This window comes from Botryllus schlosseri, chromosome 13, assembly GCF_051294905.1.
Source record: "Botryllus schlosseri isolate E-star chromosome 13, Bs_hap1, whole genome shotgun sequence".
Lineage (NCBI taxonomy): Eukaryota > Metazoa > Chordata > Ascidiacea > Stolidobranchia > Styelidae > Botryllus > Botryllus schlosseri.
Window position 1 is genome coordinate 8,671,863 of NC_137248.1, and position 17,002 is coordinate 8,688,864.

The 17,002-nt window shown below is 40.8% G+C and overlaps 1 protein-coding gene and 1 non-coding gene across 2 annotated transcripts; both read left to right on the forward strand.

Annotated features, from left to right (window-relative positions):
- The first annotated feature begins 3,613 nt into the window (after nt 1-3,613).
- Nucleotides 3,614-13,542, forward strand: LOC145454017 (urocanate hydratase-like). Its single transcript, XM_080331990.1, has 15 exons — nt 3,614-4,343; nt 4,401-4,531; nt 4,611-4,704; nt 4,768-4,827; nt 4,903-5,026; nt 7,459-7,611; nt 7,681-7,805; nt 8,600-8,751; nt 10,064-10,243; nt 10,309-10,476; nt 11,055-11,172; nt 11,240-11,389; nt 12,046-12,169; nt 12,231-12,412; nt 13,249-13,542. Exons 1-15 carry the CDS (start codon nt 4,218-4,220, stop codon nt 13,375-13,377), a joined length of 2,016 nt encoding a protein of 671 aa, XP_080188116.1. The 5' UTR covers nt 3,614-4,217; the 3' UTR covers nt 13,378-13,542.
- On the forward strand, nt 9,707-9,779 carry Trnak-cuu (transfer RNA lysine (anticodon CUU)). Its single transcript has one exon. It is a non-coding gene; the product is annotated as a tRNA-Lys (tRNA).
- Nucleotides 13,543-17,002: the final 3,460 nt, after the last annotated feature.

Below are 17,002 nucleotides of genomic sequence, written 5' to 3' on the forward strand. Positions count from 1 at the left end.
ATTTGAAAAAACAGGATTAGGGAAATTTTTTCGGATTTGGATTGGATTAGGATAAGAGATTTTTTTCTGAACGGTTTAGGATTGGATTGGATTTACCGATTTTCTGGGAGATTGATATGCCGTGTGGCGAATGCCGACAAACTTTTTTCAGATCATTTAATAATATACTTATGGTGCACTATACACTATGATATACTCGTTGCCAATTAGCATGAGAGAAGTTATATTAGAATTTGGATTAGGATTTGAAGTTTCGGATTTGGATTGGATTAGGACATAGAAATTCCAAATTCGCTCATCTCTGAGGCCTATACAACTTTAGTTCGATCGAACGACAATTTTACACAATACTATATATAGTTGAGTATATTATAATGATTACAATACTCAATATGTCAGTAATACTCAGTATGTTAATCGAGATTCAGGCAGAATTTACGCAGGGGTCGCTGAATTAATAATTCGTCTCAAAGAGTCCGTGATGACAAAAAGGTTGGAAACCACTGGCCTACAGTTATAGTACTGCTCAATGCGTGGTAATCGCCGGCGTCAATATTTCTCTAAAGTACGCCCCTTTTTATTATCTTTCATAGTAACATGTAAAGACATGGAATCGCGTGAAGCGCGAAGAAAATTTTCAAGTTGAATAAATCTCCAATAACGGCTCGCGAAATAATTTTGACTTCTCTTTGATCCCCCCTATTGGGGGTTTTCGGGTGCAGCAGTTACGGTTCTGGTATAGCCCGTATAACTCTTTTGTACATTATGGACGACCGCGGTTCCACGCATGTCGCGAAAAACAAATGGTCTAATCCCGCATCCACGAATTGAGTTTGCGTGACTGTTTTTTTGTTACACTATGGTGGGGAACAAAACCGTGACAGCACAGACGATTACAGCATTTTCAAGTAGTCGTAATCGCACTCAATTTCATTCGAAAAAATCCAAAGTAATCGTAATCGATACAGTCAAATTGCCTTTAGCCAAATGGAAAGTGGGACGTAGACTAATTTCACTGAGCCGCGAGATTTGCTTGTGTCCACATCATATAGGACACTATGGTAGTATGCTACGATTTTACTGACATGTATTACATACAGAATGTGCACACCACAATTGTACCCAGCAACACAGCTCTACGAAACATGTCTGACGCAGGTGATTTCAAATTAGGGTGAATAAAATTCCTCTGCGAGTCGCATTTGTACTGCTGTCTATACTCAGATTGCAAGAACGGGACGATTCGATGTCGACTGCCGACGACGGAGCATATCCATATCGAAAGGTTTGGCCATGCGGCGACGGTCAGTTTTCGTCAAGGTCTTTTTGCCACTGGTGCTTTTGGCACCACATTTTGTCAGCTGTATGTTGGGCAAAACTTTACGTCTTCATGTGCCCCGGCGCAGAAGGGGTTGACACCGAAATGAATGCGACTCATAGGCCGGAACCCGCTCGTTACACGCCCCTGTGCTAGTTCATCCCAACGGTCTTCAACCCTGTTTTCCAGAAAAACCAGTCGGACAAATCTTATCATTGATTCAAACCAAAAATCGGCAGATTTTCATGATCAAGCCATATTTCTGCGTGTATCATTTGTTGGCTTTTACCTAACACAGTGAGCTTGGATATGTAAAACCTATTGCAAGATTTTGTGCAATAAATTCAACAAATATTACATACATAATAACAGATAGCCCCGGAACAGTGTCGACTCAAAATTATACCTTTTGATGCCCATACTTTAATAACCTTTAGGGTTAAAATTTGCGTCAAAGTAATTTGCAAATGTGAGTCTATAATGATTGTATTTACAACTATCCTCGTGCCTCGCGCTAATCGAGCTATTAATACGAAAATGATGATTGTTCAGCGACAGAAAGCAGAAAGTAAATTTGACGTCATTTTTCCAGACTGTCATCGGCTCAGACGGGCTGATACACTGTATATCTCCCACTACACCGACTTTCAAACCAGGCTTTTTGTTACGTAATAATTATAGTGCGGAAATATTATTTCATTACGGCTTTTGAAAGACAAATTATTGTCAAAACTACGATTAGTGGTGCGTCGTAAGTCAAACAAGTTTTTACGATTGCGTCGCAACTACAAAATTGAAGAGACAGTGCCCTTTAATTTCCTATTAGGTTCGTCCGAATTATTGCACGTCAGAAATATTAACAATTATTTATGATTTTCATCCGCACTCATCCGTATAATCATTCTCACAATTCGCACCACCTTCGCCACTCGCACGGCAATCTCTTTCATTCGCATAAGTGCGTACCATCCCACAGGTTGAAAAGTACTCTCCATTATATGTTGGTTGTTGATTTACGAAATAATTTTGTGTCCCCTTCGAGCTCTCTCCCCACCCCATCGGTAGTTTTGGCTACGGCCCTCGCTAGAATGCAAATAGTTGGGTGCGAGAAATCGTCAGCTATAAAATTGAGCAATAGGTATATTATTATACGTAAATAGCAAATGACGTCGATGTCTATAGAAAGTTGTTTTCTCATGAGACCCTTCATCGCAATCGTTATATTGTCTTCCAATATGTGTTCAGAGGTGAGTTATAAGAAGGGAAATCAATGTAATCGGATAGTCACTCAGAAAGACACATGTACGCTATAACTTACTGCCTAAATAACCCGAATTACTAACCATTCGTACAATATATCTTGAAAAGGTAATTGTCGTCTGTTGAACTGTCAGTCAAGAGCTCACAAAGTACCCGTTCGTATCAGCTACTGCAAGTTAAGTATATTTGTAAGCTGCTATCCGTAGACCACGGACTTGCCGTATCGCAGACCATCGGATCCGCAAAGCGTCTTGCAATTGTTAATGCTAATGAGCTAATCACAACATATACGCATTACGCGATAAGGTATAAATATATAATTGTAAATAATACAAGTAACTAAATAGCTTGTTATACGAGTCGTTCCATTATGCACATCGGGAACACAGTTTGATATTTCAATCAAATTCCCATTGAGAATCAATAGTATTTTCCGCTGTGGTAGCCTTGTCGAAACTTCGACTGGTCGTAAGCGGCATATGAGACATGTAGTACAAAGCTACTCACGTTAGTAGAAATTATTTATATCTGTAGAGTCGTTGTCGCGGTCTAACGCAACATAGGCATGGTCGAAATTGCACCAAATCTTCAATGCGATGTAGAACTGTCATATTTTGGTGGTAGCATAAAATGTACATATTTGAACTTTTCACTGTTCTTTCGTACTGCTACGATGTCAAATGCAGTGATACTACCAACACAATCTAATCGCTCAGGTAGGCCTACTCGATTTTGCCGAGACCTATTCCCAAGTGCTCGAAATTCTCATTTAAATTGACATGCGTGCGTATAGCAACATCACTACATAGTATGAGAATTTACCGTTTACGCAGACTGAATTGTTATAACAGGTATGACTTTCATATTACTATGCGAATAGGCCTTATCTACTTCCATCCGTTTTGGATCATTCATATGAAATAGTGTCAGCAATGAGCATCAATTGCGAACGCATGCGATTATTGCGAGCCTTCGCGTATGGTATTAAGCTCAAATCTAGCTATATATTGAAAATTTAGGTTATGGCTTCACGACCTGGGCACGCAGTGGCTCATTACACAAAGCTAGAAGGTTATTAGCAGTATCGTAATTCAATTCAGATGTCTATAATAGCATATGTATCGGAACTCCGAGAATTTCCATTAGTCTGCATTCGATTTGATTGCTATCAGCACATATGAAGCAGGTTTAGAATACATAATGGAGCATGGAGCAGCACTGTTACAAGATAGTTGTTTAACGGGTAACGCGAACGACACAAAATCAAGACATATTCAACACATACTGGCGAATACGGCACTATGTCCTTGCATTCCCGCTAACATGATGATTGGTCAGGCGAAAAGAGGGCGGTATGCGAACGTGTATGACTAATTTGCCACTACTCGAGCGTGGTAGCGAATCGGCATTAGACCGGCAGTTGTTTCTGGGTTGTTATGGTTAGCGTACAGAAGTTAGCGATGGTGATTTTAGCGGATGATATTCAAAAGTTGCCAGTCGCTGCGCCGTCAAAAATGCAGGTGCATTGGTAAGGCTATGTATCGTTCAGATATGAAGAGATGTAGTCGTAGAGAGTATTTGAAAACGAAGTCGAGTAATGTTTTCGTGACGTGCTTCATATATTTAGTTTACATACACGATGGCATTAGAGCAACTAGCAGCGGGTTTGCAATTGAACCCAATGCCTTCAAGGCGAACATGTCGAGATAATACAATCCCGCATGCCCCACACCGCACGCCTATGCTAAGCGATCAAGAGAAAACAGTGAGTACTAGAACATTTATCCGAACATATCGTTCACCTATCTACTTCCTATTGTAGCAAGCATTGAAGAACGCGTTGCGGTATTTTCCCTCTCATCTTCATCGAGAATTAGCAAGTGAATTTGCTGCGGAGCTAAATGAGTTCGGACATATCTACATGTACAGATTTATTCCCGATTTTGAAATTCGGTAAGTATAGCACTACAATAGTTTAATTAGCACAGGTACATGACTAGTTATATTGCAAGTGCAACATTTGGTATTTTAGGGCATACCCGATATCGGAGTATCCGTGCAAAAGCATACATGCCGCAGGGATTATGCACATGATAATGAATAATCTCGACAAGAGAGTTGCTCAGGTATGTTTTTACAATGCTGACGAAAAGAAGTGGGCGTTAATTACCGACATTATTTCGTTTTAGTTTCCCCATGAACTTGTGACGTACGGCGGAAACGGACAAGTTTTCAGCAACTGGGCCCAAGTGCGTCATAGCAACTCAGTTGGCCAAATTAGGTTTCGTGTGCACTACAGATGTATATATTTTTCTCATTTCTAGTTTTGGATCACAATGAAGTATCTTTCTGAGATGACTGAAGAGCAGACGCTTGTAATGTGCTCGGGCCATCCGCAGGGACTCTTTCCAAGTTCGAGATTTGCGCCCAGGGCTGTAATAACTAACGGTAAGCGATAAGACCCCACAGGAGCGATAGATAAAATAACGAATACATCATTATCTAATGTCCCCTATAGTGCAGTGGTCGGGAACCTGTGATTCGAGAGACATATATGGCTCTTTTGGGTATAAGATATGGCTATTTGCCAAATATTTATTTTTGTACTGAATTGATCAATATTGCAGCGACTTGTTAGTAAATTTTCATCACGGCCAGAATAATTAGTCTCGTGGCAGTAGAAACTCTAAACATGTTGTTGATAGGTAAAACAATGCCGTCTTCAGGTTTAGGGGCTCGGACCACCTCTTTTCAAAATCCTCAAATTTAAATTACAGTCACGCCGGCGGCCAATATCACTCGCGAATTCTATGTACTCGACTCGAAATTTTTAATTGTGCGATACGTTGATTACTCAAAGAGCATAGCATGCATGGCGACGCCCATTTCAAAATGAAGTTTTCAAATTGTCATCCTGATCTACGGCGCGAAATGAACTGTTGTGGATGTGACATTCATAATTACAAACTCGAATTACAAACAACGCCTAGCTATCCACGTTCTTGATTGGTAAGTAAAGATCTGTGTAGTACTGGCGATAAAATGTAGGCGTGTAGCGCAACGTTATGTTACCACCGAATACTTTGAGAATTGAGAAGTCGATAAGTATTAAGATTTTCCGAATCATTGTGACAGTCATATCCGATTAATTTCAGTTATAATAAATTCTAAGCTACTTACGATGGATTGCGTTATCAATGGCGAGGCTTGGCCCGTCAGTGCCTTACCTCTCGTTTCGAGCTGAAGAATGAATACCAGTTTTTACAGAGGAAATACGGCGCACACGAGGAATCCCATATAGTGAGTTAGAATCAGTGCTATCATGACGTCATTTTAAATTGTGACGTAACAGTTGATTGGCATGTATGACTCTTTGGGAGTTAGGATGGAAAAATAGGGCCATTATGACTCTTCGGACAAAAAAGGTTCCCGACCACTGCTATAGTGGTATTCAGGGTAGGGTATGGGGTAAGTTGTGGTATGGAATTAAATTTGCATTGTGTACGATTTTTGGCATTGTGACGCAATAATTATGTCTGGCAAAGCGTGAGTGAAGCTGAGAAAAAAGAGCCAGACAGTCCTGTTGCGTCACAAAACTCGATCACTATGTAAATTTCAAGGCTGATTTTGGGGGGTTCCAGGACCATGAACAGAATCAAATTTATATTTTCGTATTCATTACAGCAGCAGCTTTCCATTGATACCCGTTTTATTGAATTTAGCGCTCGGCTTGCTGGTCAAAAATGGCCGTAAAGTTGCCTTTGGTCAAATGGAAAGTATGACGTAACCCAAATGCAGTGAGCCGTCCAGTCTCGCTGTGTCCATACCATTTAGGACATCATGGCTTCATCATTAGCACTACCTACGCATAATCGTATTGTATCGCGGATCATGTCGGCTCTATTTAAGCAACAACATTATTCGCAGTCTGCGAATCGCAGATAATGGTATTGGCAACCGATTGAATACAGTTGTTAACCACTAAAACAGTGGCTGTAACGACGATATAAGTTGGAATATTTCTATGCTCCCCTTGTTTTAGCCGTGAAGCATCGTCGGCCCTGCGTATTCGTGGTGAGGAATACAAGAAATTGTAAACGAGAGTTTCTCTGGAGATCGGGCTGGGGCCCGTGTCTTCTCCGTGTATTTTAAACACAACGGTTTCGCATTGGCGTTTCCACCTCTGTGAATAACTATTATTATTTGGTCACTGACATTGTTTTTGATGGTTACCCAAGAGACAACTCAACACTGCCGACAGATTGTTATAATATGGCCTATGAACATACTCGACATCTGCTATCTTGAGGGATTATTATTGATGTCAAACTCAAATTTTGTTGAAATGTGCTGGATAATGCGATGTTGTTTCAATTTACTCAGAATTGCCTGGCGGGCCGAATGAAAGCGTCTGGCGGCCCGCATGTGGCCTACAAGGAATTAAATCACTAGGCTACATCGTACATACGACGAACAAACAAACAAACAAACAAACACATATTTCGGTAGCGAACGAAGCCCGGTATTACGCCTTGGGTAACGGCGAACGCAGAACTTATCTGTTCATATCAATCCGCTTACTACTATGCACGAAATATCGCGAATTAAAATGTAATTAAAAATGAATGCCCATTTCTCGGGAAGCACTAAATCACACGAAGCGGGAAATACTCAAATTATATGTCAATGTTTAAAATAAAACCTTCTGCCGTTTAGGAAGTTTGGGGTTCGGAAGTGACTGCCCTGATCTCCATACCATGGGCCCATGTCCACTGGTAGCCTATTAGATGTACGGATAGGGACCATTGTAATTCTTTAAACCGACCCTTTGCATCATTTCGGTCCGACCAGGCGGATGAACTAATGATGCGTTCTTGTAGGAATGGTGATACCAAATTATTCCTCCAAAAGTCAATATGAGAAGATGTTTGCGATGGGTGTGACAATGTACGGTCAGATGACGGCAGGGAGCTACTGCTACATTGGACCGCAAGGAATCGTGCACGGAACTACATTGACTGTAATGAATGCTGGTACAATGAACGGATGCTAATTTTGCGCTTTGGCTATGTTCAAAAATGATTGTGGTTTATCTGTTACAGGACGAAAATATCTTTCTACTGAAGATCTTGCAGGTACAGTATTTCTTACCAGCGGCCTCGGCGGTATGAGCGGAGCACAAGCAAAAGCTGCGGTCATCGCTGGATGCGTTGGAGTTATAGCAGAGGTATAGGCTCGTCTATGTAGAGGCAATTAGCCTATATCCAGGGAATTTAGGGTGTAGGTAGGCTATACCCTTTCAATGTAATTTTTTATCATCCAACACAATCCTCTATTTAGAGATGATATATTCAATCGCAGTGATAGGACGTCGTCAAAACGAATGCGTTCATTCAACTAACAGCGGTGTCCGGTCAATACCGAGAATGCTATTACCGAGAATGATATTACCGAGAATGGACATTACCGAGAATGGAAAATACCGAGAATGGGCACCACCGAGAATGGACATTACCGAGAATGCAATATATGCAATGCAGGCGTGTTATGCATATGAACAGGTCGTGTGTGTGCATCACGGCGTTCCCATATTCGGTATCGATTCTCAGGTATAAATTTCTCGACAACTTCCGTTACATTAAGCTAGGTTCTTGGCATTGACCATTCTCGGTAATGTCCATTCTCGGTAATGTACGTTCTCGGTAATGTCCATTCTCGGTAATGTCCGTTCTCGGTAATGTCCATTCTCGGTAATGGAATACTCTGCGCGGTAATGTCCATCTCGGTAATAGCATTCTCGGTAATAGTATAGAACCCTCCCTAACAGCTAATGAAGTGATATTCTTCGCCACAAAAATTCATCTGATTCCATTCATGCCCACATTGTCCAGTGTTCAAATGTTCATTCAGTCCCCAGTAGGCAGCGATTTGTCACACCCAAACCTAGATACTTGGAACTGTTATTTGTATATGAGTTTGAGTATTGAGTAGGCCTAGCCTAAACATGCAATATCCATCCAGATTGATAAAACAGCATTGCTGAAAAGATATGACCAAGGATGGTTAATGCACTGGACAGACAACGCTGAAGAGTGCCTGGAGATGATACGGAAACACAAGAGTGAAAAATCGGCCACTAGTATCGGATTTCTTGGTAGCGTCGTCGATTTGTGGTAAATATATGAGCTGGTGTAACAGTTTAAATTTACGGCCCATCTCAATGGCTGGAGCTATATCCGAGGCCAATTGCAATTGCCTACAATAGCGATATTTGATACTGTATTTTAAAGTCCACATTTCTCTGCCAAATGTAGTATAGGCTATCTATATTCTATAGAGGTCACAAACGCGAGGCCCGTGAGGTTTTTTTCCGGCCCGCCACCAGATTTCAGATTTCCCCCACCCAATAGCAACCTAACTAAGAGATCTATCGACTACTCGGGACCTATCATCTGGAATGCATTATCACCACATATCCGTGAATTGCCTTATAATAGATTCAAAAAAGCCCTACTTGATCACCTCTTGTCGTTACACTAACACTGTTGCCCCACCTCGCCCAGACATTGCTTCATTGATCATTTGCCACCATTGTTTAATTTTTTTTCTATTTTCCTTTAACTAAACATTTCTTTACAGCCAGACTGTTCAGAGTCAAGTGTACCTGTTTGATGCTGGTGTGATCAGACTAGATGACCTTCACGGTCTTATCGATCATTCCTATCTAATGCCGAATACTGTGCACGCATATTTTCTGTACCACCATCACTGCCGTTTGTTATGTATTTTGGTTCGATGAAAATAAAGACTCTCTCTCTCTCTCTCTCTCTCGTAAAATACTCGTGATTCCTGATTATGTTTTCTAAATGCTTGAAATGATGTCGGTATAAAAATCTTGATTGAGATCAAAACGATTTCTCCCCACGCTCAATACCACCATTCTTCGCTCTCGCAAGATGAGAATGAATGGAACTCGCCCCGACTGTCGCAAGCAAGAGTGTCCAGTCGCCGCAATGCGCTGCTAGATATGGGATTTACGGCCGTAAATGTTAATAAAACGACAGCCACCTCATTGCCAGGACGCAAAGGTTGCATATAAATAGCGAATACCGAGCGACATGTCGCGTCGCCCGGCTAGCTCAGTCGGTAGAGCGTTGGACTCTTAATCCAACGGTCGTGGGTTCGAGCCCCACGTTGGGCGTTCATTTTTAGTACGACCTTTTCCCATTTGGTAGTTCGATTCGCGCATACGGTTGTGCAAAAACTGACACGCTTTAAATAACAATAACATCATACTAATACAGAGACAAGAATTAAAATATTTGGGCGTGTTATTGGAAATCCGTGACTTCAGTTTATATTTGAATGAGAGCTGAAAATATATCTTTCATAGGTTAAATAGTATATTGAAGTTCTGTACCTCCAAGAAGCTCTTCATAGGTTAAGTAGACCTATGTACTAATCACTCGCTACTTTAATTCAAAGGGAACAAATCGCTGCAGATTATGAAAAAACTGGCGAACTTTTAGTTGAAATGGGTTCCGACCAAACATCATGTCACAACCCTTACGGGGGTGGTTACTACCCCAGCGGGATGAGTTTGGATGAGGCTCAGCTGTGTTTGAAGAACGACCCCGATAAATTTAAAGAACTGGTTCAAGAATCGTGAGGATATCCATTTCAATAAAATATTATGCTGGTGGAAAATCTCAATATGATATACCTGACAGGCTTCGTCGACATGTCGCCGCAATTAACAAACTTTCCGATGCTGGAATGTTTTTTTGGGACTATGGAAATGCGTTTCTGCTGGAAGCAGGACGAGTCGGGGCAGACGTTTTTGCCGCAGGGTCTACGACTCAGTTCAGATATCCATCGTACGTCCAACATATTATGGGGTGAGTAGGCGTATATGATAGTCAGCCGTTTAATATTAGATCGCATAATCAGGGGATGTTTTGCAACTACCTACTTTTCCTTTTTATGATCACATAGAATAGAGTAACGATTGTTCAGCTATCTCTAGTCCTAGAGCCGTTGTCATTAATTCATCACCGAGATGCAGTCATTCTAACCTTGGATTTATTAGCTGCGATCGAATATTATTAAATAATATTCTATATAAATAATATAATTTTGCAATATTCAATTGTATATCGAGTCTCAAGAGTCTCTACAAATAATAATTATTCACGCTTCGCTCTTCAACAAATTTAATAGCGATTATTTCTCATTGCCCTTTTTACAAGTGACTTTGACATTGGAAATCGCTGCTTGAACCTGTACTTGAGGTGATACCTACGGAATTAATATATAATACTCTTATAATTATAATCTTACTCGCACTTGCGTTATTAAAGACTACTAATAGAGTGATAGACCATCTGTGGTGCGGAGCAACACGATTGGTAAAGAGATGACCCTATCCGCCAATGCGGTCACGGGTGTTTTTAACAATATCATTCTTCCTTGGCAGAGATATTTTCTCCTTGGGTTTTGGTCCCTTCCGGTGGGTATGCACGTCGGGTAAAGACGAAGATCTTCAGATTACGGATCGTTTGGCGGCAGAAGTCATCGAAACGTTGATTGGCCAGGTATTGATTAATGTTATAATTCATAGCCGTTTAGGTTACGATGGAAGCTAACAAACTGCTGTCTCAGAATCCCGAAGCTAAAGTTTTGCAACAATACAAAGACAACCTGAAATGGATTAAAGAGGCTGGTAAGCACGGTCTCGTCGTCGGTTCGAAAGCACGAATTCTTTACTCCGACTGCAAGGGCAGAGTCGCAATTGCAAGCGCTTTCAATCAGGTATAGTCTGACTGATACGCAGTGCGCGCTTGAGCCAAAGAATGTAGGACATTCTCTATTCCTTGGCTTGAACTATACACATGGGTGTTTGCAGAGGTGGTCTAGTCATAGTAGCGAAATATACTTCGACATTTTAGGAGTAGCCGAGTCAAGCGGGTTTTGCCTACTTAGTTACTTACACTACTTGAGCGGTTATACTATCACTTCTGCTTGAGTAGTTTACAGACAAAACTACTTACTTTTATCAATTTTAATTATGAAAAGTATAAAGTAGTTAATGAATATATTTCCGATGATTCAAAGTATCATTAGTAATTTTGCATTGGTGGCGAAGATACATCTTGCAATATAGTAGTCACCTCCGATTAGCTGCTAAATGTATGCTATCCTTAGACCAAATCTACTTTTTGTAACTATTTTATTATGTACTTTTCATACCTTTGATTTTCCACTTTCAATTGCAGTAGCTTTGACCTGTCTGGAAATTGCCACTTCTATTTATAATTGAGTAGAAATTGAACGCACTATTTATATTTCTACTTAGTTGCAACGTTGACTATACTTTGATCACGTCTGGCCTTTTGTTAGCAATTCTAACATTAGTATGGCCGGGGCCTACGATAACTTGGCAGTTTTCAAGCTCGTTTTCCTTTCAGGCCGTTGAAGAAGGACAGTTATCAGCGCCAATTATCATAAGCAGAGATCACCACGATGTCAGCGGCACAGACAGTCCGTATCGTGAGACATCGAACATTTACGACGGATCCAGCTTTTGCGCCGGTAAGGTGCATGGCCAATACTTTTCTGTATCCAATTGCGTTCATTGAAATGTTCTTCGCAGATATGGCCGTTCAGAACTGCATTGGCGATTCTTTCCGCGGTGCGACGTGGGTTGCTCTTCATAACGGAGGGGGCGTCGGGTGGGGAGAGGTTATCAATGGAGGTTTCGGTCTTGTCCTTGACGGAAGTATGGACGCAAAACGTAAAGCTGAAATGATGCTGGATTGGGACGTTAACAACGGGGTGAGAGTTTTGTTGCTTCGTTTCGATCTTGATTCTTGGGCAACGACAATATTTCTCTCGCAAGACGTCTTTGGATAGTCGAAATAATCGCCGTCGATTTTGCCGTGTAAGCTACATATGTAAGTATTAAGTAGATAAGTCCTAAAGAGGAGAGTATAGCGATTTATTCCGATTCAGTAATAATATCAATAATCGTCAGATTTTATTTTCATCTACCCAAGACACGCACACATTGTACAATACGATTTGCAATACACACAATGCGATGTGTTCAGTATCGACCTATGCAAGGTAGAGGTTGTGTATAAAGTGGATCAGGTGATCTACCGCGGTGATCACGTGATCTACTCAATTTGGAGTAGAAGTAATACCCTAGCCTACTATACGTTGTGTCGTGTAAAAAGAAGCCTATCGGTTTCCAATGCATCGCGCAAATCTACTTCATGAAGAATAATATAAGTATGAATAAAGTTTCGAATACTTGTGCATTACATGATGCGGACACCATTAAATATAAACTAATTGATTTATTGAACTATATACCCTATCCGTTAGTCCTAGGCGAGTGCCCGCAACTAGCATAGCCTATATATTTGTTTTGGGATTCCTTAGAGATATATTCGATAGCAGGTACATTATCCAATAAATTTACTAACCTCAAGTAAAATGCTATTCAACTGGGCGAGCATAGCCGCTACTGGACATAAGTAGAGTAGCTTTGTACACATCTACGTACATTATAGTATATAATGGCTCAAATAGCTTTAAATATTTACCTTATAAGTCCATATTCACCCGCGGACCGAAATATTTTCTAAATTCTACTTTGCATACAGATCGCAAGAAGATCCTGGTGCGGAAATGCTAACGCGATCAGTACCATCCGACTAGCGATGGCTGACAACAGCAATCTGAAAGTCACTTTGCCGAACGCTGTTAACGAAGAAGATTTGTCTTTGGGGTGACCTTCAACACAGTGGAAGTGCGCTGCAGATAGCATTTTCAGTTCAAAATCAGTCCCAACAACATATTTGTGGAAATTCTGAATGGAAACAGTCATTTGATTGTGGGTGTTTGCGGGACAAATATACCAGATTATGATGCCAGGGCCTCGGCCTACTTGTACAGTGCTGAATTGAGATTTTCGAAAATGATCCGGCAGGTGTCGGTAGTAAGTGAAATAAATGTCAGACGTCCGGTAACTGTCATGTAGCAGACGAAATACTGTTCTACAGTGAGATCATAGTGTCCTATATGGTGTCGACACAACTAAATCTCACGGCTCAGTGAAATTGTATCACGTCACAATTTCCTTTTGGCTACAGGCAATTTGACGGTCATTTTTGACCGGCTTGCCGAGCATTAAATTTGGTAAAACGGGTATCAATCGAAAGCTGACTCTGCACCGATGACGAAAATATAGATTTTATTCCGCTTGCGGCCCTGGAACCCCCACAATCAGCCTCGAATTTGTCATTGTTATGGAGGTTGGCATTGGGACGCAACAATGCTTTTTGGACCTTTTTCTCTTGAGCTACACTCTCGTTTCGTCAGACAGCATTGTTGCGTCATGAGCTTCTCGTTTCGCCAGACAGCATTGTTGGACACTATGGTGAGATAGAGAGAAACGGAGATGCGATACGATCTTTTAAAGTAAGGTCATCTAGTCAGCGCCACCAACTTTATCTCCTCCATGCTATCCGTGGATGCTGAGCGGGATAGTCGCGCAGACACCAGTATCATCGTCATTGGTTGTATTAAGTCTTTGATCTGACCCGACCGGGAATTGGACCTACGACTTACCGATCAAAAAGCCTGACGCATCACCATATTCCGCTATATTAGCTATTAGCGTCTTTGTAATTCGTGCTGAACATGTAGTAACAACGTGTAGGCTAATCCTGTACGGCCTTCACCAGAGACGTGAGGTTGACGCTACTTCATTCCGGGATTTCCGACTTTGTGGTATCTTTCGATTCGCTGCGTCGCACTAGTTGCGTCACGCAAGGTCATCGGTGAGATTAGTTATATTTATTTTCATTCCTGTGGCACTCGTGACTTGCGAGAATTTCACTCGATGTTTTTCTATCATCATCTTGATTTTATTAAAGTTTTTATCAAATCAATGCATCACACGATTGCGATATAGTAAGTAGCCTAAGTAGTTGTGAAAACGGTCGTAATTCGTTCGCATGAACTGTCAAAAGCTACAAATGGAGATGTGCAGAAGGTGTAGCGAGCTTGATATGCATCCCAGGAGGTGTCAATTTTTCCCAGAATAAGCATTCGTCCACATCATGGAATATAAATGATAGTATTGATATGGAAATGCGATACTAATCCTTTGTTTACTCGAACACCCCGTTTTAGAAAATATCATGGTACGGCGTCCTCACCATATTATAAGGCCCCTATAGCTTAGTCGAAGAGCAATACGGAGAAGTTGTGTCGGATGCGGCTTTAGCACTTTGCGCGATTATTATACGTCAATTAAAAATATGGCAGATCGTAAAAATGCCATATAGTGTATAGCTTAGGCTTACCATATTTTGGAAATCTAAAAAGAGGACACTTTTTCATAAATTTGAGACTTGCAAAACTGGAGTAGAATTCTCAAAAACCGGTGAATTTTTCCCACTTTGTGACCGGTTGACTGAAAAAAAAGGTCATCTCTCCGCGCTCAAGAGCTCAAAATACCGTTTTTTTTTCTCCGCATTGCTAGGTGGATGACTAAAAAAAAAGGTCATCACTCCGCGCTCAGAGCTCATAATACCGTTTTTTCTCCGCATAGCTATCTAAAAAAAAGGTCATCTTTCCGCTCGGAGCTCAATATAGCGTATTTCGCTCCGAAATACCCTCCGGAGCGTCACTTCTGTACTAATTTGCGGCATATCACTCGCAATTTGCTCTAAATCTGACCTAAATTTTCAAAAAAGAGGACAAAATCGCAAAAAAGAGGACAAAAGGCCGTCCTCCGAGGACACTTTCAAAAAAGTCAAAAAAGAGGACAAATTCTCTTAAAAGAGGACGTATGGTAAGCCTAGTATAGCTTTATTTTCGGAATTGCTTTTATACTTCAACATGTATGTTCTGCAGACAAAAGAACTGAAATTATAATTAGAACCCAACGTATAATACAAGTAATTGAAATAAAAATACTACTTCCAAAAAGTGGAAAATACATTTCATGTCTTTTGTCCAGAAAGTTTCAACGGTGGTCTGCTAAAACAGGTCTAACGTTAAAAAAAAGTCAAAGTCCACTTTTCCAGATGAGGACACGTCATGGGCTGCTAGCTATAATAGGTAATTGCTAGATTGCGAAACGGTATAGTTTCAAACGTTATTGGGGGCCATACTAACTGTGATGAAATATTTGATATAGGCGACAATGCGACGTGAATGGAACCACGCAACCCACTACCTATAAATTATATTCCGAGATACTTTCGTTAAAACATGTTTGTCACTCCATATCTACTGTGCACGAAGCGCAACGAAGATTCTGGGTATTATGCCACATGACTTTTATGAGAATTAAATGTTGGTACTACGTGAAAACAGCCTCGAAATTCATTAGGCTATCTGTCTTATTGGGGGATTAAACTACTTATACTTGACAAACTGAAAGTAGCGAAAAGTAAGTAATAGTTCACAATATATATTGGGAAGTAGAAGTAGCGAAAAAAATCTACTTGAGTAAGTACCAGAAGTAAATAAAAACTAATTGAGTATTTCGAAAAATTAGAAGTTCTTCGTTACTGACCACATATGTCTATATGTACTATATCTCTCTCGTTATCAAGTGATATAAGCCCTCGTATACTTCGTACGAGACTCATCCAACATATTTGAATAGTATATTCATATTGAAATGAACCCGAATATTTTTGGCTGACACTCGTCAGGGGTAATCGTCAGCAACTAGTAGAGAATTGGAAAGAACATTGTATGTCAACGATCGTATCACAAAATATGACGTCACCAGCATGAAAGAGAGAGCGTTCAATGTACTATTTTTAGGTGGTACACGAACTCCTTTTGTTGATAGAGTTTTGGTTGGTGTATTTTGATAAAAGTCGACTCCAAGGCACACAAATGGAATTGTGAACGGCCCCGCCCAACGATTCGAAATCGGTCGTCTCGATAATTATTCGCACAAATCGGATTATCTAACAGATGTTTGCCGATGGCAGAATTAATGGCCTTTGATCGATCAGCATCAATCTTAAGCGGATGGGTTAAGGGTGAGCTTTTCACTAAGCGTGATGCACGTGTTCTGATAAATCTGGGGACATGTTGGTTTATGCGTTCCTGCAGACGTTTTGACGTTCTATTCCCACGTAGCCACAATCACAGTGGCACTTATATTCGTACACTACATTCTTTGTTGGAGTGCAGGGAGCACGTCTTTGCGTGTTGAAGGGAGCAGTTGTGTAGTCGTAAAAATCACATTGGTTTTGACTGTGTCGTAACACTGACCGCAGAAATCAATTGATTTTCAAAGCGGGTGGAAATGGGGCCAATCCAAGGTAGATGGATATAAACATCTTTTATTGTTCGTTCGGTGGGCTCTGTTTGTTTTTCTGCGTT